At 43.6% G+C, this 26,104-nt stretch overlaps 1 protein-coding gene across 1 annotated transcript in view; it reads right to left on the bottom strand.

Annotated features, from left to right (window-relative positions):
* The window catches only part of SH3KBP1 (SH3 domain containing kinase binding protein 1), a 237,624-nt gene that overhangs the window by 41,955 nt on the left and 169,565 nt on the right, over positions 1-26,104 (bottom strand). The window contains 3 exon segments of the mRNA XM_018043705.1: positions 414-494; positions 3,156-3,207; positions 13,965-14,072. Coding sequence (XP_017899194.1) covers positions 414-494; positions 3,156-3,207; positions 13,965-14,072 — 241 coding nt within the window.

Here is a 26,104-nt window from a genome sequence, read left to right as displayed (position 1 = left end):
CTCACTCATCAGCAGGTCATGAGCGCCTGGGGCACTAGGCTAGCCAGAAAACGTGGTAGGTACATCCAGGCCCTCAGGGGACTTACACTCGGCATCCTGACTTCGGGTTGCTGCTGGTGTGGGGAAGGTGGTAATTGCAAGAAGATTGGGATGAAAGAGCTCCAATGTGTTAAATGACTAGGCTGGGTATTTTTCATTTGATGAGAAATGCTGGCCCAAAGAAGCACCACAATCACCTTCTCTCCTATTTCCTTAGACACAGGAAATTTAAAAGCGATCAAAACAAAACCATAATCACCATATTGCATATTGCAAAGAAAAAGAAAATTCTGTGGGTAATCTGGAGTAGCCCTGTGACAGACAGCTCTGTCCCCTGCTGTTCTAGAAGTGCCAACGAAGACGTGATTTCATACCTTTCTCTTCTGTTCTGTTTGGAAGCGTTTCCGGTCTTTCAGGAGGTATCTTTTTAATTTCATGTTTTCTTTCAGTGGTACCTGGGCAGGGGGAGGATAACGATTATTAGCAAGTGTTTTCCTATCCACTTATTAGACACACTAGCATTTAAAATATTTATCAGGTACAGCAAAGTCAACAGATTTTTTTCCCCCTAAGCTGAGGGCTGGTGTTATCTGGCAAACACAAGCTGCTTAGAAACAGAGCAGAAGCCACTTTTGGCATATGCCATTAACTCTGCCTACCTATACATTCTTAATTTACAAGAACACCACTACTATTTATTGATTAAATCTGACTTCCTTCAGCATCAAAGCAGACACAGGAGACCATGTGGCATCGGTAGGGAATATGTATAAATCAATACACAAATCCACGGGATAAGACGATCATTGTTTTATGCCACCAAATTTGGAGCGGTTTGTTATGCAGCAATGGTAACTAGAATATGCATTCTTTTTTTAAATTGAAGGTTAGTTAACTTACAATATTATATTATTGGGTTGGACAAAAAGTTCATTTGGGTATTCCTGTACATCTTATGGAAAAACTTGAATGAATCTTTTGGCCAATCCAATAGTTTCAGGTGTACAACACAGTGATTTAATATTTTTGTACACTACACCCCATATAATGTTATTAAAATATTGACTATATTCCTTGTACTGTATATTACATCCCTCTGACTTATTTTATAACTTGTCTGGGCCTCTTGAACATCCCTTTAAGTGGTGGGATATAATGAAAAACTAGGTGGCTTTCCCTAGGTCCTTTGCCATCTGAATTCCTCAAGTACCACATTTTCCCAAACATGACAATTTACACTTCCTCTTCACGCACATGGACTGTAGCTGCTCCCTCGCCTGGGGCCTTCATCATCGTCAGTGCCCTCAGGTTCATAAGAACACTTGGAAAATAGCTGAAGCATGAAACCCATCACAAGTACTCCTCTGATTTATGGACTTGGTTGAGTGATTGACAAATCCCTTATATGACCAACCCTATAGAGGGGTGCTTGGTACTAAAATCTCAATCACACGGCATAAGAAGCCAAAAGAACGTAATGAGCCACCTGAACACACACTTTACCTAATCTCTTTAATGACTCACTACAAATTAAACACTGGATCTGATTTCTATCAGTTCTGTACCTGATTTTTTTTTATAGTCAAATAACCAAACACAAGGAAATATGATAAGAAAGAAAAGAGGAATATCTACGTCCCTGTCACAAAACAGCATCCAAGATTATGCAGGAGGATAAAAGAACAGTAGCAGTCATCTAGGAAGATTAAATGCCAATCATGCTTTACCCCTAGAGATCCAGTACAACCTTTGGTAGACCTGTTTTAAAAGGATAAGGATTTGCCTACCATGCTACAATCTGGTCTCCTAAGGCTAATGAAGAAGTTCAGTACCATTCTGAGAGACACAGGAGGAATGGACAGTCCTATTGCCATGAAGAATCCAACCCTAATGACATTCCAGGCCACCTGAGCCCAGGACCACTCAACTCACCTCCTTGGTCTCCATAACCTGTCATTCAGGCGTCTAGGGAAAAGGGTCTTCAGAAAAAAGCCAATCAAGAGCCTGCTTTCATCTCAGCAAAATAAAATATTTATCCAGCCAGAACCACTAGGTGGCAAAATTAAACTGCTCAACACAAACAAGGATGGGGGCTGAGCAGGAGATGTAATTAACGTCCCATTTTGGGGCTTAATCTCTGTAATTCTCAACTATGCCAAAGGGAATGGGAAAGGAATGCGAGGTCAAGCTGATTTTTACCCCCAACAGGATGGGCCAGAAGAAACAAATCACTCCTAACAAATGGGTTGAATAAACCAATCGGGAAATGTATTCATACTTTAAATGCTATATTAGAATATCGTAACTGCAGAATTAAAAACACCCCTGCTCTTCTTCAGTTTGAGCTAATTTTTTAAATGCCACTTAACTAGCTATTCATGGAGGAATTTCTCCCTAAACTGTGTTTCTAACCATGTTAAAGAGCAGTTCTTCTGGGAACTAGGAATGCTCATCTTTATGTATGAGACATCAGTATACAATGAGTTACCAAGTGTTGAACAACGTCAAGTCTTCCTATATTATTCAACCTTAATATCTGAACCCTGCAGAAAGAGCGAATTAACTGAACTCTTTTTCAGATGAGAAAAGAGTCATGAGGGAAAGTATTGCTAGAAAAAAACACTTTTTTGTTGTTGGGGGCAAGCGAAGTAAGCACAAATTTTGGTTAACCGCACAGGACAGAAACTGAAAATTCAGCACTGCCATCCATGCACAGAGACGCCATGACCCACGGGAAGCAGTTCTTCCCAGGCTGACCCTCGACGGACAGACACGGGCAAAGCACACAACTAGTTCTTCTGGCCACAAAAGTGGTTTATTTTTTTAAAAAAGCAAACAAAGCTGGCTGATTCCAAAACAAAGTCTTTCCAGTCATTCTCTTTGAAAGCTAGATTCTGTTGCTGTTGTTGCTTTATTGGGGATACATTTTAATGACACATTTGCTTGTTTAGGAAAAACAGGAGTGTATTTAAAACCTGCCTGTCAAGACCAAATCGTTACTTCCCAATTTGGTCATCTGTGGCCTTTGAATCTAAAGCTCTTGAGCTCTACCCAGGATGCTGTAAACATACACAAACAGAAAGATAGTGTGTTGACAGAAGCGAGAGGTACATTACCTGCCCCTTGCTTGATCACGGGAGCCGAGGGAGGAGGTGGCTTCTTGGGTCTCTGAAAAATTAATGAAAATGATACCACATGAGATTGTTGGCAAGCCCGGCCTCTCACATAAGGACCACAGACAGTGTTTGCTAGATGTAGCTTGGACAGTCCAGAGAAGCTCTCCAAAAAACTGAGCAATTCTCTCTCCAGGGATGTCAGGTTTTGGCACCTTTAAACAAACACTAAAATAAATCCAGTCTGCAAAACAAAGCTCTGATGGACAAATGAAATACCATTTCCCCCTTTCTAAATTTGTAACAGCCTTCTGGAAAAGCACGGCTCAGCAAAAATGGCCTGAAACCAGCAAGCACAATGGTACTCCTACGCTGAAACCGCATTTGCAATTAAGATTTAATCTGCTGAATAACCAAGCGATTCAGAAAGAGTCACTGGGAATGGCTCTAAATTAGACGGGCTCTGGCTGTGGGACCTGCAACAAAATGCAGGCTGAGGGCCCCCTGTGGCTGGGCAGGGTTCTAAGCCTTTTGCCCCTTTTCACCTCAAGGCTGCGAGGGTCCCCCACAGACCATACATACCCTGGACACTGGAACGGAGTTTCTTTGCCTATCAGCTGCTATTTATTTTTCTCTCACATCATATCATTCTAGAGGGGGATGAGCAGCAATGCAATCAATGGCATCTCCTGGCTCACCCAGGACTGGCTATAGGAGGGAGGCAGTCGGGCTGGACTTGGCAAATGTCCTGGGGCTGAGAGTCCAGCCAGGGCAGAATTCTTGGACACCATTCTTGGACAGGGGAGAAGGGAGCCGAAGGCAAGGAGAGAACCATCTCATTATCAACATCATTAAGGGAGACTTCCTTGGTGGTCCAGTGGCTAAGACTCCGTGCTCCCAACGCAGGGGGCCTGGGTTTGCTCTCTGGTCAGGGAACTAGATCCCACATGTGACAACTAAAATGATTCTGCATGCCACAACCAAAACGCGGACCAGCCAAATAAAGAAGTAAACGAACAGTTTTTGAAAAAACATCATTAAGGAAAGATGGACTTGGGGAAGGTTTGAGCATATGATCCGTGTTGCTGCTGATACTTCTCCTGACCCTCTCTGGCTATCATATACTTGTGATTTTAAAAAAGCTCCACAGACTCTTCCGCATGCTGAAAAAGCACTGCTGTGACCAGCCAAAGCGCCCAACCCGCCTGTGCCTCCTGGTTCCTGATGCAGTACCAAGGCACAGGAAGAGATGGCTTTCAGTAAAACCTACAGAATACGAGACCCACAAAGAACTATCTCAGGGAGCATCACAGCATGCAGGCTCTGGATATGAAATTTCAGCTCTGCTCTGAGTGGGGTGACTTGGCCAAGTGACCCTGAGTAAGAGTATAACATGGTGGGCAAGAGGCAGGGCTTCAGAATGTGGCCGTCATTACACAGCTTGGCTCTTTCCATTTTTACCCGTGGACCCTGGGCAAGTGACCTCACCTAGATGAAAGCTCTCATCTGTAAAATGGAGATAATATTATTACTTCCCTCTTAGGAGGAGGTGGTTTCACAAATGGAGAGAATCAGTAAGCACCATCTCATCCAAGCCTCATGACAACTCTGTAAGGAGTGATATTATTATGCCCATTTTTCAGATGATATAATTGAGGCTGCAAGAGATAAAGTCATTTCCCAAAGTCACCAGGCTAGTAAACGGGACAGGGGGCCAAGACTCTAGGCCAGGGCTATCTGCCCTGTAGGCATGATCTTAACCCCTGTGCAGTGGCCCTGCTGCCAGAGGGCATCCACAGACAAACCATCTCACGGCCATAAACCAGACAGAGTTTAGAAAAGCACAAGGAACTGTGGTATGTTAACATTAAGGAGGGAAAAAGGGGTATCGAATTGCAGCTAGAGTATGAGCTCAACTATGTTACAATGCATTCAGAATGTGAAAAAGACTGGAAAGACAGAAATGTATAATGCTGATCTCTTGTAGGATTATGAGTGCATATGTGTGCTTCCTTAGCATTTTTCTGTACTGTCTACATGCATCCAAACTTCATTATAAAAATAAAGAAAGAAGGATGCTGCAAGGTCTCCTCTGCATGGGGGCAGGCCCTCCACCAGTCCAATGTGTTCCATTCCCAGGGCTTACTGCTCTCTCCCCTGTTGCCAGCCCCCTCCAGTTCTCTACCCTGGCTCCTTTCCCTTCTCCTTCTCTCTCTGTCTTTGTAGAAATGAGACTGGGGACAGATATGTGTTTACCGAATGAACTTATCGTTGAAACCCTGCCAATTAACCTTCCTTTACCTCCAGATCAGAGTCATTTCTTATGCACGAAACTGCCAACACCCTCTGGCCCAATTCTTCCCAGCCCAGCCCCAACCATGCCCACCCCCTGAACGGCTTCCTCACTCTCAGTTGTTGGAACATTTTTCAAACCAATTTCGCATGAGCCTCCTCTTGCTGAGGCCGTTCCCCCAGCGACCTGGCCTCAAACCACAGGGCCTCAGATAAAAAAAGACAATTACAAGTCATCATATTTTCCAAGATTACTGTGCAAACGAAAAAGAAACCCTTAGTGTTGTGTCAGATTTGGCATGGAACAGACACATGAAATGTGACAGGGCAGGGCAGAGGAACACCAAGAGAGGGGACAGGAAGGACTGTGCTCCCTGACAGTGTGTGGAGAGCAGTCATGCCAAGTGCCTGCTCAGAGGGCAGAGGAAGGAGACAGGGGTATAAGGTGGTATCAGGAACCCTGGCAGCTGCGGAGGCAGGTGGGGCAGTTTGGAAAGGAAGGAGCAGTTGGCGAGCTGTCTGTCTTGTATCCACCAAGCCTGATTGACGCTGGCCAGGTGCCTGTTTTGCTTGGGAGCAGAGGAGGTTTACAAGTTGTCCTGTTTTTTTCTCCTTTGATTGACTTCACTCCCTGATTCCATCAAACTTAGCCTTCCTGCTTTCTTCCATGAGAAATGATGCCACATTTTTTTCAAAAGAGATGTCTCTGAAGCTAATTCTAAACAAAGCCAGGGTTCCCTGTAGCTCTAGACTCCCCCCCCCAAATGATGACTAAAGTATTCATATGAGCTGACAATGATGTTTTCTTTGAATGCCACAGGAAGACAGGGCAGTGAGAACTGAGAAGGCAGAGTGGGTAGATTGGTGGTAGTAGAAAATTCATCACAAGAGTTCATGATTCTCAAATAAAAAGACATAATTGATTTTCCAGGATAAGCAGTAGGTCAACGCTTTCTCTATTGTGTTTACCAGCATTAACTAGCTCCTGTAGGTGCACAGACAGAAACAGCCTTTCAACTCAGTCAAGTATTTTAAGTCATGAGTTTTTTAGAGGCACTTGTTCTATTTATTCTCTTTCCTCCATAGTGAAAATAAAACACTCCAGCTCCAAGCCCAGGTGGTGTCATCCTGCTCAACTGGCAGGTTGGTGCTAAGAACAGAGGATGTCAGAGCTCTGAGTGATCTGAAGGTCTCCTTTAAGCTGAGGAAACTCAGGCCCAGAGGGGCCAGGTTAACAGCCATGTTAACAGGAGCTAAAATACATCTCTCGTTGTCCAGACTGTGGCAATTCATTAAAAAAAGAACCAACGTGAAAATATTCCTCAGAAAGTCAATGAGCCAACATCTTTTAATTTCCAGGAGAGAAGAACGCCTTTCCTGGTCTTCATATGTGCAGGCCATACAGGCCCATGTGTGTGTGTGCCTGTGTAGCTTGGACACAGAAGCAAACACCATCCTTCAAAGGGTATATGAACCAGATTTCATTTCTTCCTATTATGACCAGAAAGGAAACAGATTTGGGTGTTCTGGAGTGAAGACAGCAGGAAGCCAAGTTTTGCTTCCTGCTGAAGGATTTCATCATTGATTCTGCCTCTGTGTGGCAAGTCTGGCCAGTCCCAACCATCCTCCTGGGCAAGAACTGTGATTTGTCACTATGCTTTGCAAGCCATTTTGTCTTCAGAGTTCTGGCCCCACACACACAACTTGTTGAAAGTAACCAGAGGAGTGGACTCCTGATGGCTGGGTGCCCTTCAGGGCCCTTTGTCAGCAGGAGATGGTAAGGTTGTGGAAGCCAATTTCAGCCTGACTTTGAGACTGAAGGAAGCCCTCCTCCAGGCCCCTGGCTAAGTTTTCTGGAGGTGTCTGCATGTAAGGCTGGATAGGGGACACAAATACACAGCTCCTGATAAGTGTATCCCTCATGGCTCTAGAAACACATAGAAGCCTTCACTCTGCCCTTTCTTCTCCTGTCCCTGGTGGATTGACAACACTTTTGAAGAGTGCATCTGGGGCTCTGCCCCTCTGTACCCTACAGAGTTCCCCCCACAGGAGATCCCCGAGAGCTACCACAAAACCTGCTCTCTGGAGAGTCTCTCTCGAGTTTCCTCTTCTTGGCCTCTGGGCCGGTGGCCTATATCCACAGTCTGCCTCTTGGCTGGGCTCATCCAGATTGTCAGCCTGCTGGGTAGTCACCCAGGCTTTGGTGTTCGGTTTCTCCTTAAGGTGCTCTCAATTCAACCCCTTGGCTTGCCTCCTCACTCTATCTATCCCACCTGGAAAGTGATGCTTTGATTCCATGGGCAGACCTCACAACTGCATGGTGGATCTGGACCCCGCTTTGTATGGAAAAGAGTAATCTGACAAAGGACCTGGCTTTCCCTGCCCCTCCCTCTACTCTTCCTCCTCTCTCATACTATCATGGAGAGCAGCTAGGAGGAGGATGGGGCAGAAGAAAGGGAAGGTACAACTTGTCACCAAGTGACCAAAAGACAAGGCATTCCTTAGTGCCAAATGTATATTAACCATGCTCCTAAGGACTGAATATTTGCCCAGTGAATGAACGCAAAATTCTTCTGCTGAAACCTACCCCCCAGTGTGGTGGTATTTGGAGATGTGGCCTTTGGGAAGAGATTAGTCATGAGGGTGGAGCTCTCATGAATGAGATTACTGCCCTTAAAAAGCAGACCCCAGAAAGCTCCCTCACCCCTTTCACCACACGAGGACACAGCAAGAAGACAGTTATCGATGAACCAGCAAGGGAGCCCTCAACAGATGCCAAATCTTGGACTTCCTAGCCTCCAGAACTGTGAGAAAGGAATTTCTGTTGTTTATAAACCACCTAGTCTATGGTATCTGTTATAGCAGCCTGACCTGACTAAGACACATACTGTTAGACCCTGTGAAGGTGAAGCTTGGGACATGGGGTCTGCCTTCAAAGAGATTATAGTCCAGATGGCATGATGAGAAAGAATCCCTTCAGGCAAGAGTATACTGAATGAGCTGCTCAGCTGGGAGAACAAAAGCTGCAAGCACCAACAGAGAAGGAAGAAGGGTGCCACCCAGGCCATGTCAGAGAAACTCAGCTGGGGTTTTGTCATTAGGCCATCATTATCACTGGGGCAACATCAACACCTCAATGATCCCCTTCTCTGCAGGTAAAATTACCCAGAAAATCAAAGGTACAGACAAATAATGTCAAAGGCAAGTTTTATTCATCATGCTGCTTATTAATAAGCACATATTTCTTTTTGGAAGACTAAAAAGAAAGAAAGAATTCATTAGGCAACTTCAGAAATTAGAAAGGATAGTGGTTCTCAAAAGGATGAAGCTCATGACTAGGAATAAAGAAAATTCTGGCTGAAGATAGTGTTGTAAACTAGATTATCAGATGACAGGGGCTAAGGTAAGGGGCCTCCTGAGAACTTGGTAAAGAGAATGTGGTCCAAGTTAAACCACCAAAGTCACCTAGAGAGATGATCCATCATGGGAATCAAGCAAGAGAGATCCTTTCCTATAAAACTTTGAAACCTACAAAACTCCCACCAAACCATCCTAAGGTTGGCACTCAATTGTAATGGAGAAGGTGGGAAACCCACTTGATTGTACCACTGTGTGTCCAAAGATGGATGATGGATGGGAAGTATCCAATCAGCCATGAAAACAGAGAAAAATGGAGGCCTGCGGGGGCCACAAGTGTGGGACTCTCGCCAGCATTATCTAGGCTTTGCTGAACTGAACTTAACACCCAGTTCCCTTGGCTCATCCTGCCCCCTGGTGCCTGAGGGACCTCAAGCTACAACTCTAAGACCCTTTGTGAAAGTAACTAGCTCCTTTTCTTTTTATTCTGTGCTCTCCTGGAAAGTACCAAACAAATGTGGTTTCCCACAGAATCTGGATTTTAAGGAATCAGGCCCACAGGGAGCAAATGCCCAGGGCAGGCAGACCCACGTGCTCCAGATGGGCTGATATTTCAGTTCTCGTCATGATTAGTAAGCTGCCAGTCTGCTCCCTGAGTAAGTCTCTGTGAGTTTGCCAATGTAAGTTTGCATCACAGTCACAGGTACCCTTCAAGCTCTTTAAGGGTAGGGTTCTGTGTCCCTGAGGCCGAGAGGCAGACCCTCCACTAGGGCAATGCCTCTGGGCCTCTCAGCAACATCCTAATTCTCGACATGGCACAAGCTCATGAGCCCCCAAATCCATGCAGACAAGTACAGTACCATTGTCTGGTGATCAGAACATTTTCTCTTAGAAGAACTGGATCCCGAGACTTTCTTAAAACACTATCTTTCAGAAACATTACCTTTCAGGATACCTGTTCTATCTTTATTATTATTGTTGTTGTTATTTTTAATGATGAAGATGTTTCTGCAGTTCAGGGAGTCTAAGTTCCCTGCTTTCCCTCAGTCCTGACAACAGAGCATGCACGACCCTTCATCAGAGCTCTCAGAACATTTAATCTTTCCATTCTGATATTCAATTTTCCTGTTGAGGCTCAAAATAAACAGGCAGCCACTGAATCTAGGTTCTCTTATAAACGGCTTATATAATTGCTCCAAAATATGCACCCGGAGATTGACTGGTGCTCTCAGAAATGTCTTAGGGAAAAGCCCCAGAGTCTTTGCAAGCCCGGTGCAAGAGAACCCTCTGAAAGAAAGACTTCCAGGAGTTCCAAAAGGCCCAGGAGTAACCACTGAATCCACACCCCAGAAGAAAATACGCCAGCCTTGTCAGAAGGCGTTGCTGATGCCTACTGATTCAAGAGGTCTGCCATTGAATAAATGCTGTGTGCGGCTGTCTACCCTAATCATCGCACATCGTCCTCTTTTCTGGGTGAGTGACTGCAACCCCAGCCACTGGCAAGACAAGATGACATCTGCTGAATCCGATGGCAGAATCATGTTGCAGGTTCTGTCATTCACATCGTGCATTCGTGTTAATGATTCTAATCATCTTTACACAGTCAACTCTGCACACGACAGCCCTGTCTCCAGTCACGCTGTCACCAACTCACCAACACTCTGGGTGCAGTAATAAAGGCTGGTGTAACAACCAGTGCAAAGCTGGTTGGTAGGTTTTATAGGTCAGAGGGGATGAAAAGGATGTAATACTTTGAATCTTCTAAAAGTTAAATGTCACATTATACAATCACTTCTCAGCTGTGGCTATTACTTTGTCTGACAGGTATAACTATTGTTTCCCTAAAATTGAGTTTTCTGCTTCTTAGGAACAAAGGTAAAAGACCTATCAGAGAGATGGTGGCTGCCTGTCTGGGGTGGGAAAGATGCCCATGGGCCCCCAAGAGCATGCATGCCTCAGTGAGCAAGCCGAGTCCACTCATCACTGACAGCTTCACTCTCTCAGCAGGAGTCCTCCTGCAATACTTTATGTAACAGAGCAGCGCTTCTAGAAAAGTATGCCATGGACTCTCACTTGAGCGAATTTATTGCCCCATAAAATATGACTGGGGACTAGAAGGCAGGGTGCCACAAGGTAGGCAACCACAGGCTTTGTCCATTTGTTAAACTATTTATCCAGATTTTACCTCAGCATTCAAAACCATACTACCTCAGTCAGAATCAAGAATGTGTCAAAAGTCTGGTAGGATGGCGAGCTTGCTAAGATCCTTTAGCCAGAGAGAGAGGTGTCAACATGGAAGCCTTGGCATCCAAGTGCTTTGGATGTGAACACCCTTTATCAGGCTCAAACAGGTAGTCTGGGTGGTCCCCTGCTACCCAACTCTAAGCTCACAAGGACAGCGGCCATGTGAGTCTTCTTCACTTCCATCAACCAGTATGGCAGCCTGTCCAAGGAAGGAACCCAACAGATACAGAGAAGATGAATGAATAAACATAAAACATCACTGCCAGGCAGCAGATGCCCATCAAATATGCAAAAAGACATGAAGATTATGCCATCCTGTACTCGCTTGTCTCTACACATACATAAAGCACTAGATTTCTTTTTAAAGGCTATTCATCAAAGTTCTTAGATGCATTGGGATCCCCAGGGAAGCTCACCAAGACACCAAGCTAACTCTGTGCTGATGTGATGAACTGGGGTCAGATTTCTACCACTGTTGCACAGTTTTAGCTGGAGTCTTCTCACACTTGTGCTAATAGTAATTACACAGACTGGAATAGTTAATATGTATGGGGCATTCGCAAAGGACCAGGTGCTGTGCTAAGGAATTCATATGTGTCATTTTGGTTAATCTTCTCAACAATTTAACAAGGTCGGTATGATTATTCCTGCAATTTAATAGATGAGAAACAGTTGTCACTCAGTATTCATGGGAGATTGGTTCCAGGAACCCTGCAGAGAGCAAAAATCCACAGATGTCCAAGTCCCTCATATAAAATGGGAAAGTATTTGTATATAACCTATGCACATCCTCCCCTATACTTTAAGTTATCTCTAGATTACTTATAATATCTAATACAAAGTCAACGTTATATAAATGGTTGTAAATGCTATGTGTATAATTGTCACTACACAGCAAATTCAAGACATTTAAGCTTTACCTTTAGGAACTTCCTGAAATTTATTGTTTAGTATTTTCAACCCAAGGTTGATTGAATCCATAGATGCAGAATCCAGAGATATTGAGGAAACAGTCAATGAGTTGATCTTGAACAGAACAATTAAGTGACAGGGCCAGGGTTCAAGTTCCAGTCTATTCAATGCTGCAGGCTAGAGTCACAACCACGTTCTACAAATGTCTGCCAAACCTCCTTCCTGTGTCTTACAGTTTTAAACATTTACTATACAGATACTGCCAAGGGCTAGTGTCTTTTTCTTCCTCAGGGATGAATTCTGTTAGCCGATAACCCACCACTACAACCATTATCAATAAAAATGGCTCAAATGATTTTGCTTGGTGGAAGACGTCTACTGAATGGCGAGCCCTTCTCTGTTCTATGAATTTATTCTCCTCCTAAAATACGGTTCGAAACTAGAAGGTGGGTTGTCATCACTTAGACAGACACCCGCATCTGCACCAGAGCTTCCCAAATCGTAATGTGGAAACAGACCACCTGAGGATCTTAATAAAACATGGGTTCTGATGCACAGGTCTAGGGTGAGGTTCAACCATTTTTAACAAGCTCCAGGTAAGGCTAACAAAGTGTGGTCCCCAGACCAGCAGTGTCTCAAGGATCTAGAAGACACTGGGAAGCAGAATTCTCTGAACCTCAAACTTAATTCCCAGACAGAATACAGATGTGGAACCAAGCATCCTTCAGCTAAACAAGAAAGACAGCCATGAAAAAGCCTAAAAGGTGTAGCCGTTTGTTCAAACCAATCTACAGGCCATAATCTTGGTGGGTACAAACACCATCTGGCTCCTTGAACAATCATATCCATCCATCTAAGCAGTGTATACACCACCAATGCTGTTTAGTATCCTTGGTAATCAACCCACTAGTATTGTAGCTACCTTCCCCGAACCTCAATTCCATGGGAATGTGATGGGTCAAAGTTTATGGTCCAGTAATAGAGCCCCCATGGGCATGAAGAGAACACAGGCCCGAAAAAGTGGGCAGAAGGCAGGAGAAAGCCTGAGCCAAGAGCTCTGAGCTGAAGAACAGCTTGGAAAAGGCCAAATAGACCAAATCACTGTGGAATTCCTCTTTACATTCCTCTTAGAATGTAAAGTGCTTCTAACTTTTCAACATTTCCTGTTAGAGTGTCATTCGAGAAACAACATGCTTGCCACGAGGCAAACAAAGATGGACTGGCTCATTTAAACCACAGCATTGTAAAAATGGGTTCTCACAAAGAAAGAGAAAGTACATATCAGAGGGATACACACACACACACACACACAATGGGCATGCGTGTGTATTTGTTGTTGTTTAGTTGCTAAGTTATGTCCGACTCTTTGCGACCCCATGAACTGTAGCCCACCAGGCTCTTCTGTCCATGGAATTTCCCAGGCAAGAATACTGGAGCTGATTGCCATTTCCTACTCCAAGGCACCTTCCCAACCCAGGGATCGAACCCATGCCCCCTGCATTGGCAGGTGGGTTCTTTACTACTGAGCCACTAAGGAGCCCACACATGTGTACACCTGGCCAAATATGTGTACACAGATACAGAGTTGGGAAGATCAGTAAGCCTCATCCTGCATCCTCGGCTTCAGCCACTTCCACATTAGTCATGTCACCACCCAAGGACACACCATGCAGGATACAGGCCATCCACTTACCAATGGAGCCCCCAAGGGTTTCTGTCATTTATTTGGTTGCTGAAACGCTCCAGGTACCAAACCAAGTGCTTTGCACACATCATCTTGTCTAGTCACACAACGACCCTAGAAGAAGGCTCTCTGATGAGGAAACTGGGGTCTGTGGAAGGTAACAGACCTGTTCACACACACTAGGTATGGGGCAGCCGGTCCATCAGACTAAAATGCCGGGGCTCTTCAGCAACAGATGTCCTCACCCCGCGCCCCCAGCCCATCATGGAGGCCGCAACTCTGACAGCAGGCGGTGTGCTGAGAGCCGAGCAGCAGAGACTTACGTTTCCCTCCTTCTCAAAGTCAGGTGGCAGCAACTTGACGAAGTTGTCAGGAAACACTCCTCGTCTGCCGTTCAGTTCTCCTTCCCACCAGCCCACGTCGATGCAGTCCTAGGAAACAGGAGAGCAGAGTGAGAAAGGGGGCAAGCACCTCACGGAGAGCTCTGACACCCCTTTTAGAGAGATGGAAGTGCTTTCCTTGAGGCAGCCATCAATGGTTCCTAAGACTCAATAGTACAAACGCCAAAGTTGGATGGGAGGACAAAAGCTCCGGTGTCTGAGAGCTGCCAGCTGGGACTCGAAACCCAGTGCGGCTTTTAGAGGCCCTGCAGATGGTGACTGCAGCCATGAAATTAAAAGATGCTTGCTCCTCGGAAGAAAAGTTATGACCAACCTAGATAGCATATTAAAAAGCAGAGACATTGCTTTACCAACAAAGGTCCATCTAGTCAAAGCTATGGCTTTTCCAGTGGTCATGTATGAGTGTGAGAGTTGGACCATAAAGAAAGCCGAGCACCAAGGAACTGATGCTTTTGAACTGTGGTGTTGGAGAAGACTCTTGAGAGTCCCTTGGACTGCAAGGAGATCCAACCAGTCCATCCTAAAGGAGATCAGTCCTGAATATTCATTGGAAGGACTGATGCTGAAGCTGAAACTGCAATACTTTGGCCACCTGATGTGAAGAGCTGACTCAGTGGAAAAGACCCTGATGCTGGGAAAGACTGAAGGTGGGAGGAGAAAGGGATGACAGAAGATAAGATGGTTGGATGGCATCACCAACTCAATGGACATGGGTTTGAGTAAATTCTGGGAGTTGGCGATGGACAGGAGGCTTGATGAGCTGCAGTCCATAGGGTTGTAGAGAGTTGGGCATGACTGAGTGAGTGAACTGACTGAGAGCAATAACATCTTTTTCCCTCTCTTAAAGATAGGAGAAAATATATTTTCTTCATTTTAACATAATGAAATTATTTCATTTACTGCAAATGTGGGTTAGAAAACATCACACACACAAATGTTCTCTTTGATTAGCCTGTCACAAAGCTTGTTGAAATTAAGAAGGGCTGGGTGACAGTCAGCCAAGTGGGAGAAAAATCCCACTCTGTGCAAGCTCATTAATGCACCTTTTCCTCCCCGTGTTGAGGGGGCACAGTCGTCATCACGAAAAGCTCTTCTCCCCACCCTCCAGAGGTTAGTGTTTGCTCACTAAATGAAAGAAGAAATCTATTCATTCTCCCAGATCAAACCTGCTTCCCTTGGAACAAATCCTATTATGTTCATACACTTGTCGAACGTTTGAGTGCCTACTCTGTGCCAAGTCTTGGGGACAGAGCTCAGCGTAGCCTTCACAAGCTCCCATCCCGAGCCTAATGGCCCCATGGCGCTTCCAGGCACTCAGCCTCATGCCAGAGAACCACCTGCAGGTTTCCCCATCCTCAGTGGGGGTCATGGGGTGGGGAGTTTGATCTTCTCTAGTTCAATAATAAATCTCATATTTGTTCTCTGGGTCCAATTCCACCTCTCCCACCCCAATCCAAGACCTACCGGCCTGTTGTCAACCTCCTCACTTGGGCATTTAATCCTTCCCTGTGTATGTACAACATATGCACCACTGTCAGCACATGTCATTGACAATTCTCAGACTGTGATCGACAGCTTCCAGCTAAAAACCCAAATGGGCAAAGGCTTTCCCCCAGAAAAATGCTTTTAAAATAAATGCTTGAGAAAGGAATTCCTGCTCAGGGCTCACAGAGACACACTCGTGGTCCTTCACGATACTGGTGGGGCTGGAGGAGGGCTCAGGCAGGCTCAAGCAGCAGATGTGCAGCTGGCCTCAGGCCTGGCACTGAGCCCTGGGAGGCCCTGGCTTATGTGACTCATGTGTGCCTTGCTAGAGCATCCAGTCCAGCAAAGAGAGAAACACAGCTGAATTTTTCACCATCATACCCCCAGACCAATGCCACATATAATAAGGATTTCTGGAATCAATGAAGGCTCTTTCTAACCCCGAGTTCTGTGATCTCCCTCAGTCCAAGACTAGGATTACTGCAGGACAAGATAGTCTCTATCTGCCCCAAGCTGTGAGGATTCTATGTAAGTTACGGCAGAGTCCACCTCAGGTGAGAAGTAAATGCTCACCATTGTCTCTTCCCACAGGGGTAACTGTTACAGGGCTAGACCGACTCTTTAGAAGAGAACATAGGTTTGGGAAGTGGGTCCTACATCACCCCATAAATTCTAGTCCCAAGCAACATCCTTAGACAAAGACTCTTGAAGCATCAAGTGCAGATTTACTCAGAATAAAACAAGGTTCAAAAAACTTAAATCTGAAAGAATGCTTATCTTTCGTGGAAAATGACAATGTGATGCTGAGCTAAGTGTTTTGGTCCTGCCCATCACTCCCTGAGCAATCTAGCATCAGTCCGAAATAATGGACTCATGAACAGGGGTTGTGGAAGCAGAATTTGATGGGTTGTGAGTTTCCTCCATCTCTGAGAAACCATTATGTCCTCAACAGTATCAGGAAAACTCATGAAGGAGTAGGGGTGGAAATTCTTTACTCCTAATCCTTAAAAATTAAGTCTTTAAATCCAGAGCCTCTGTTTCTGAGGAAATGCTTGGCATATATATTTTTTCCTCTTGTTTTTTCTGGGCAAGTTCTTGTCATCTTCAAAACCCAACTTGAAACTCACCAGTAGGAAAGTGACTATAATGAAAGCTTTTGTCTTTTCTCTAACACTCAGAGCTGTGTTAATTTGCATTTCATGATATTCCATTTAACAAACAACTATTACATATAAAATATATGTCAGTTCATTCTGTAGGCACCAAACATTAAACATGCAAAAGAACATGATCCCTAACTCCCGGGAGCTTAGAGATGTGTGTGAAACACACACATGCACACTAGCACTCACATAACATACAAGGTCCTTTTTTTGATAACTGTATCAACCACGAGCTCTGGTACCAAAGAGAAAAGAATCATTAACAGCTTTTCCAATAATCTTAGATCTTTTCATGTGTGAAGGGTTTGCTTATATGAGGGCTGAATTTTTCTCCACGTTCATTTCAGATCATCTGATACAGACTTAGGTCTGTAAAAGGCACTCAAATATTGTTTAGTGCTGTCTTTCTTTTGAAGGCTTTTTAAAACTTTCTAAATGGTGCAAATCCAAGCTTCCCATTAGTCTTATGCAATCAGTAACCGAAGAACCACTGTAATGAAGCTTTCGGTTTTGCATGCCAGAAAAACAATAAAGAACATTTTAATAAGCAAAAGCATATTCAGAATAACTTCAGAACTTATGTACGCCTACAGGGAAAAACAGTGCATATGACAGTATATTTATGATACCTCCCATCAGTGATGAATAGCTCGGATGGCTCATCTGGGTTCTGCTTTTTAAGGAAACCATGAATAGTGCTAATCGCTGTGCAATTCAAGGTGTGAGAGGGGAAGCATGAAGGTGGAACACAGTGTGTCTAATCATTCTGACCGGTATAAGAACAAACACAAGGTTCATGGATAAGTACACTGAAAAAAGAAAACTGACATCATGACTTAGAATACTGAGAAAAATGAAAAGGGCATCTGCAGCAGGACAGAAAATAGCCACAGGGTCAAGATGCCTGCAGTGGGAGCGAGATTTAGAGAACTGAGACTTTTTTCCCCCTAGCAATAGAAGCTAATTTAAGGGAAACAGGAAAAATTCTGACAGCAAACTGAGAAGTGAAAATAAGTCCTCTTCAACAAACCAGACAGAAGAATGAGGCTTTTGGTGGCAGAGATGAAGAGAGAATTATTTGTCTGAGGGCTCTATTTCCAGAAGTGTGAAACAGCAGCGAATTCAATTTATTTAATTAGGACCTAAAACATGCAGGACAGGAGAGGAATTCAGGGGGGAAAGAACGTCATCGTGACCTTATGGGGCTCCCAAGCTCAGAGCCAAGTGAAAGAGGCGGGCACGGCGAATCACGATTGCACTGAGAGACAGGCAGCAGTGCTAGGCTGGATTAGCGACGACAAGGGGGACCGGGAGAAGCCTCATCCTCGCCTCGAAGGAGAGGAAAAGGGCAAGAATCAAGGTCATGAGAAAGGCCAAGGGCGGGATCACCAAGGGTGAAAGAAGGGGAAAGGGAAAGCAGGAAGCTGGGGTCATGGAAGAGAACATTCGAGAATTGGCCCTTAGAATGAAGGCAATGCTTGCCTCCCAGGAAGCGCCAACCAGCCTCGACCGAAGAGTGATGTGAGGGGTGAGGCAAGATGGCACTCATGAGTGATGGGGGCAGAATGGACAATCAATGACTTATGAGGCCAGAACATCATCAGGGTGGAGTTTTAAATGTCCCCCAGGAGGATGGCAGGAGGTGGATGAAGGCAGAACGATGAGGCAGTAGCTGACCACTAAGGAGAGAAAATACTGGAAGCTTTTACAGTGACCATATAATTTATTTCCAAACCTAGGACACTATTAATAATTATACCACAGGTATAACCTAAGACGACGTCTACCCTAGTGAATTTTGAGATTTCAATAAGGATGAAGAAAGGGCAGTATGTGCAGGTAAAGGGATGGTCTTTAAATGAGGTGGAAGTTTGCAGTGGGAAAGAGTAAAAGATCTGCATGTATTATAGATGAAAGTTTCCAGAACAATGACTAGAAATAAGATCTATTCACATGCAAGCAGAGGAAAGTAGACCTTGACCCTTATCATGAATCAAAGAACATGGACAGAATTATATTTCTGACATAGGATGTTCACTCTTTTATGATTTAAGTCCTCAAAACGGTTTCTGTATGCCTCATCCCCAGGCAGATATCAGAGTAAAATATATTTTTCCTGGCAAAATACAAATGACATGTTTCCTTTTAAGGAATGAACAGAGCCTTAGGTGTGCTGCACTCCAACCTACGTTCCTCACTGTATCTATCTCATGAACCAAGGCATCTCAGAGAGAGGAGGAAGACAGTGAATTGGGGCCATCAGATACTTCAGTGGCCCTCCAGTGATAAAGATTCTGGGTCTCAGTTCCTTGATACACAGGAGAAGATGTCTGAAGTGTAAAGAGCAACGCAACTGCTGAACTGCTGCTGGTGGGTGTCGTCATTATTGTGATTCCATGGGGGTGGTCCCAGAGACCTCAAGGGATCGTGAGCCCAGGAAAGCATCTTGATTAAGTATACAATACATCTGTCACGTGACTCAGCATCATCTTCCGGTGAAACTCCCTGGCAGCGGCTCACACGCCTGGAGGGAGGCTAAGGCCCCAGAGTGTGTCTGAGGAGGGAGACTGGCCTGGCCCCCCATGTCAGGCTTTAGTCCGCTCCACCATGCCAGAGGGGCCCTGGGGAACATGGAGGCACCACCATTGCACACAGCTCTCCTGCTAGGGACCAGCTTAGAGGTGCCCTCTGACATCCAAGCTGGTGGCAGAAGTCACCAGTGAGTCCTGCTCTGTCTGCCTCCTGTGTAAGAACTTCAAATGTTTAAAGAAGACCAACTTGCCACCTGGCTTATAAACTGTAAAACCTGGTTGCAACCTCATGTGGGGCTCCATTTGGTCCAGAGTGCAAAGCAAACTCTTAGAGCCGTGTTTCTTTAAGCTGGCTGCACATTTAGAATCACTTGGGGCTAATACCCCACACCAATTAAACTATAAATCCTGGGGATGGGGGTTGAAACTGAGAAATCAGTGCCTTTTAAAGGTCCCTGCGTCCTTCCAATGTGCAGTCTGAGAATCAATTATTTAGACTAAGGCTGCTCAAATGTGTACACTGTCCTTGTGTGGATTGTGTGAAGATGACAATTTGGATTCAATAAGTCTGGGGCTGGTCAGAGATTCAGCATTTTAACAGGTTCCCAAGTGATGTCAATGCTACTGGTTGAAAACTTTGAGTAACAAAGTTCTCAAAAATGGAAAGCTCCATAGAAACAAGGAATCTTATTTTTATACTCTGTATCCACCAAACACCTAGCACGGTGCCTGGCAAATACTGATGATGAGACATGTCAGCTGAATGGATGAACTGATGGATGGCCCAATCTCCTCTCAGACTACTATTCCACTTCTCACAATTTTCAAACATCCAAAGTGAAGTCAAGTTGAACAAGGAAGAGGAAGGAGTAGATGAGCTACACAAGAAAGCTTCATTTATATAATCAGGCTTACCTGGTGGTCTGTACTGAATTATTTCTTCATAATTGTAACAATTTAAAAAGTACCTTTCAAAGAGAGGTCACATTTTCTAAGACACTGTACATGGCCTATGTGAGTTTGGACAGGAATGTATAGTTCAGACATAGTTTGCTCTTATGTCACCCCAGCAAACTTCAAAATGATGGTTTCACCAGCTGATCCTCTTGAAAAAGAAAAGTGCTCCCCTCGTGGTCAGCTGTCCCTACACTCCCTAGTACTGATTTTCCAGAAATTACCCAGCATGGCTGTTTTTCATGACCTTCTCTATGACTGAAATATCATTAGAGAAAGTGAGTGCTATGTGATTTCAGTGTGGCTATCAAGTGAGCCTCTGAGTGCCTCGAGGGGGTCTGACACTCTCAGCACCCTACCAGCAGTATGAAAAGTGCTGTTTAATATTTACTAATGAATGCCTTCTACATGGAGCTTCAGGGGGGCTGTTGAAAGGACACTCCATGGAAGCCGAAGCCCAGGAGCACTTCGTTCTGCCTCAGCTTCTTAACACCTTCTCAAGAGATGCAATTATTCTGCATGGCTGGGATTTCTGCTCAGTATTTCCAACATCCCCTAAGTCAGTTACTCCAGCAGACTCATCAACATCACAGTCAATGAGGTAACAGGAAAAAAGATAACCATGCCTATCTCAGTGTCAGAAGAAATGCCCAGCAGAGCATAGTTAATGAGGGAAGTCAAGGAGACCGTTCCAGGGACAAGCCCACTAAAAAAGATGTCACATTTCGAGTGTTCACATCCTAGGATGGGTGAGGCTTAGGCAGTCATTCACTGTTTTACGATACTGGGAAGTAGTAACCTCAAAGAGATTGTCTACTTCCAAAAGAAAAAATCCTGACTTTTTATTGGGCAACAACTTACAGGCTTTGCTATACTTATAACCCTTCCGTTTTACATATTGTATGACTGGTAACAAAAACTTGGGTGAATAACACAGAAACAGCATTAATCAAGCTTCCTTTTAGTCATGTCAATATTAATTAAAGCAAGTTCTGATGCCTGAAAATTGTATTCAGAAATAACTGCATGCCCTTTATAAGCTATCCATACCATACCTCACATTTTTGAGCTTCTTCTTACATCTGGTCATTTGTGACTGTATAATCTCAACAACCATGCACTGCACACTACATTATCAAAGGACTGGGTTTTGCTGTCTTCCCTGCAAGAGTGTGGAGTTTCATTATGGTGGGCATGTTATTTGCAAATCAGCTTGACCTGTCAAGGCTTAGTTTTAGCCTCCATTCAGGGTGGGTCTAGTGTAGCACTGGGCTTCCCAGGTGACTCAGAGGTAAAGAATCCACCTGCCACGCAGAAGACACAGGTTTGATCCCTAGGTGGGGAGGATTCTCTGGAGAAGGAAAAGGAAACCCACTCCAATATTCTTTTTTTTTTAATGTCTTAGTTTATTAAAATAAATGTACATTTTTGGCATGACCAAAAATAAATGATAGTTCCTATTGTGCATAGGTTCTTGGTCATGAAAACTCCAGTATTCTTGCCTGCAGAACTCCATGGACAGAGGAGCCTGGTGGGCTACAGTCCATAGGGTTGCAAAAAAGTCAGACACGACTTAGCAACTAAATAACAACAAGGGTAGTGCTATTCCTATGACTGACTTTTTGAGTTGTCAACTGGATGCCAAGTGTGATCAATGAAGTTTTCCTAGTCTGCTTGGCCAGAACTCCAACATCTCCAATTACTGATCATCTCTAGGATATCCACTCATCTCACAGCCCACCCACACCTCCCCTCCCATACTTATTTTCTGCTGGGCCTGGTGGACTCTTGCCCTACTGATGCACGCTTAGGATATGGCCAAAGATTCAAGGGACTCCTATGTATAAACCTCCAGAGCTCGCTCTTTGCACAGCTCGATCTTCTGCAATTCCCTGCCCTGAAAATTTCATCCACCTCAGCAGTTGTGAGTTACAAACAGTTACAATCTCTGTTTCCTCTATCCGATGAGTCTTCTGCTCTCGGTTTGTGCTCCAGTGCCCTGTGTTGCAACTTAGAAAGTTGTTCTTGTTGAGTTGCTAAGTTGTGTATGAATTTTTTGTGACCCCATGGACTGTAGCCCTCCAGGCTCCCCTGTCCATGGGATTTCCCAGGCAAGATTACTGGAGTGGGTTGCCATTTCATCTTCTAGGGGATCTTCCTGACCCAGGGATCCAACCCGTGTCTCTTATGTCTCCTGCATTGGCAGGTGGATTCTTTATGCTAAGCCACCAGAGAAGCCCCAATTTAGACTTAGCACTATCTTTCTTTCTTTTCCCAGGCAAAAAGCCAGGGGTTACATGGAACTCTATGCTTCATTTCTCTGAAAGATCACATCCTTGTGCTGTGCACTGCCCAATGCCTCAAAACAGCTGATTCATGTATTTTGTCCAAGTTTAAAGTTGTCTATGGGGGGCAGGCATGCATGCTAAGGCGCTTCAGCCATGTCTGACTCTTTGCAACCCTGTGGACTGTAGCCTGCCAGGCTCCTCTGTCCATAGGATTCTCCAGGCAAGAATACTGGAGTGAATTGCCATGCCCTCCTCCAGGGGATCTTCCTGACCCAGGGATCCAACCCACGTCTCTTACGTCTCCTGCATTGGTGGGCGGGTTCCTTACCACTAGCGCCACCTGGGAAGCCCAAAGTGGCGGAAGGGTAAATCTAATATACCCTTTACTCCATCATGGCTGCAACCAGAAGTTATATTCTCACTTGAAAATGTTGTTTCTTTAATCAGAGTGAATTTATTTTATTCTAGATAGAACTTTAAACTATCTTTAAAAGTCTGAGCTATTTCAAGGTCTAATTCCCAAAAGAAGTCTAGGGAAAGAATTTCTGAAATGAAGACACATATAAGGATTTTTAATTATCCCGGAGTTTCCTTTGCTCGTCATATATACTCTTCTCTAACAAGGAAGGTAGAATATTCCCTAAGGGAAAGTCGAGTCACTGTTAACCATTTTTATATGGAAAAGTTAAATATATACAATAAGTTAGTGACACCCAATCTTTTCTAGGTAATAGCACATCTATAAAATGTTAATATTTTGATGACATGCTGCTGGAGGCCTGACACTGTTAGGAGCCATCAACCCTGGAGAGGGTGGAGATCCACCCCCTAAGGCCCTTTGCATCCACACAGGAGAACTGAGAGGATGTACGACAGAAGTAACATTTGAGTCCAGATTTCACTAAGAAATAAGAGAAAAGTTGAAACCAAATCTCAGTCCCCAGAAAGAAAAGAGAGTTTTCACAGGCATTATGAGAGGCAGGCAGACAGGAATTAGGGGAGACTTTTACAGGAGACAGCCCAGAGCAGAAGCCTCAAACACCTCTGAGCTCATAGATGGTTTGCCTCTTATAAAAAGATGCTTCTATATGGAGCCCTTCAGAGAACAGCACCCAACAGATGCTACCATACTGGCCCAACTCCAGGGTCATCACTCATAATGGGCATCTCCTGGAACTGTGGGACGTAGCTATATAGTTAATCACAACAAATATATATGAATTGCCAACTGATTTCATTTGCAGCCTATACAATCCTAAGTCTTAGGAAATGTTTATATTTTGTCCTTTTTTTTTTCTAGCAGAATGAAAGACTTTGTACCCTCTTAATTCCGCTTCAAACATCACTAATCATGTGAAAAGTGGATGTTTGCAGAGAGGGCCTTTCTTGGCTACTCGTACTCTGGCTTTCAGAATGATCAGAGACATAACATATAAAGGCATTACATCAAGTGCAGATCATCAAGGTGGCACTTTTTCATTTTTTTTTCCATTTAAATATAATTAAGCATGTGAAATTATATAACAATATGTTTTCATAGAAACTTCTCATTTTCTACTTGTTAGGTCATTTACATTGAGAGGACCACTCAATGCTAAATTTTAGAAGCTGTTTCTAATGGCACCTTCAGCTCATCCAAATGGCTAATGGCATAATTTACCTCTCAAGGCTGTGCATCCTACAGCAGAGATTTCATTTTCACTTATGTTTAGAGAACTATATTGATTCTGCACACAAATACATGCTTTTCTTCCATTAAAAGGATAGTAGGTATAATAAAAAATCATTTTGCTTCATTACAAAGACACTGGCATTTATAAAACATATTTCATTATGTTTTAAGAGATGTTCTTAGCTCCTGCATCACCTCTAAGAGACACAAAGAAGGCTGTTAGGGTGAGGGGGGAGGAATCTTCATTTTCCAAATAAGCACCAGGAAGGAATAAGAAGTGAAGGGTATAGTCATGATCATTATGAAGGTCAAGAACACCCAAGCCAGCTGCAGGAGCTAATGGTAAATTCTTACCTTCCATCTCCCCCTTTTTTTTAATAAGACAATGTACATTTCTTTTCTTTCTTTTAGAAAAGCTTATTCCTTGGCATAAAAATTTGTTTGGAGTCTTTTCTCTATACACAGAAAATTTAGCTTCTAGGCCTGAGCAGTAAGTATAAAATATAATTCCCAGGTCCAATCTCAGTCCTCAGGCAACTCAGCCGAGTTCAGACCTGAGCAGTGGACTACAGCTACACTTGTCTACCACTTGGAGGAAAAGGGGGCATAGGAGTGTAGAGGTGGGGTACATGAAACAGCTCTGCTATGGGAGCTTCATGGTCTCTGGTCTTACAAAGAATATTCCCAGGAAGACTCAGAACAAAACCAAGCTCTTTGAAATTCAGGCAATTTATGTATCAAGCAATTATTTACTAAACACTGAGGCTCAGATGATCTTGGAGGAAAAACAGACTAACCAATCACATTCTCTCAACAGTACCCTTGCAGACCAAAAGTCTGTAATTTTGCCAAACTCTAATGCATCAGTTTTTTTCTTTCATGAATTTTGCTTTCTGTGTCCTAACAAGTCTCTTATGTTTTCATAAATAACTTTTTCATGTCTTATGTTTTCTATGCAGATCTGTGCTTCATTTTGAGTTAATTTTTGCATAATGTGTTAGATTAGGTTAGGGCTCTTTTTTTTTTTCGCCTGTTGATGGTCTATTGTACTATCACCATTTCTTGAAAAGATTATCCTTTCTTTCTTAAATTTTCTTTGTATCTTTGTTAAAAAATTAATTGACTATATTTTTATGGATCTGTTTCTAGACATTCTATTTCAAGGGCTAGCAAACTACCTCCCATAGATTAAATGTGGTCTGCTACCTATTTTTGTGCATCTCTGAAACTAAGAATAGTTTTTACATTTTCAAATGGTTTTTAAAAATCAAAAGAATAGTATTTCAAAGTATATGAGAATTACAGGAAAGTAAAATTTACATGTCCATAAATAAAATTTTATTGGCACTCATCCATGCCCATTCAACACCTATGACTGCTTTTGTATAGTTGACACAGATATTGTATAGCCCACAAAATCTAAAATATTTTCTCTCTGGCCCTTTACAGAAAAAGTTTGCAAAGACTTGGTCTAGGATCTGAGAATCCTTATCCATGCATAATCTCAGGGGTTCTCTGAATGATATTATAAAAAGATACTGTAAGGACAGAAGCTTTAAATAGAACCTCTGAAAGCCCCGAGGAGGGCAGAGAAGGAAAACACTTAATAGCCAGCTACCCATTCCAACTAGGACTAAAATATAAAAGCTTTAAGTAAAACTACTCTTAAAAGGATGAATTTTACTGCAACATGTAGTTAACTACAAAATGGGGAAATTTTAAGTTTAAAAGGTATTTATTTTTAATGACATTTTCTTAAATATCTCTATGAATCACAAACTAAGAGAAAACATTTACAGTGTGAAAGATGACATGATAATGCCATGAATAATATGGTATTTTTATAAAAATCAACTGGAAAATTAAAAAATTTTCTACTTGAGTAAGCATTTTTAAAAATGCAAACACTTATCAGATTAGCAGAGATGACAAAGAATGACAATACCAGGGGATGATAAGGACAGGGAAA

Source organism: Capra hircus (genome assembly GCF_001704415.2).
Source record: "Capra hircus breed San Clemente chromosome X unlocalized genomic scaffold, ASM170441v1, whole genome shotgun sequence".
NCBI lineage: Eukaryota > Metazoa > Chordata > Mammalia > Artiodactyla > Bovidae > Capra > Capra hircus.
This window is presented reverse-complemented; position numbering and strand designations above follow the sequence as displayed.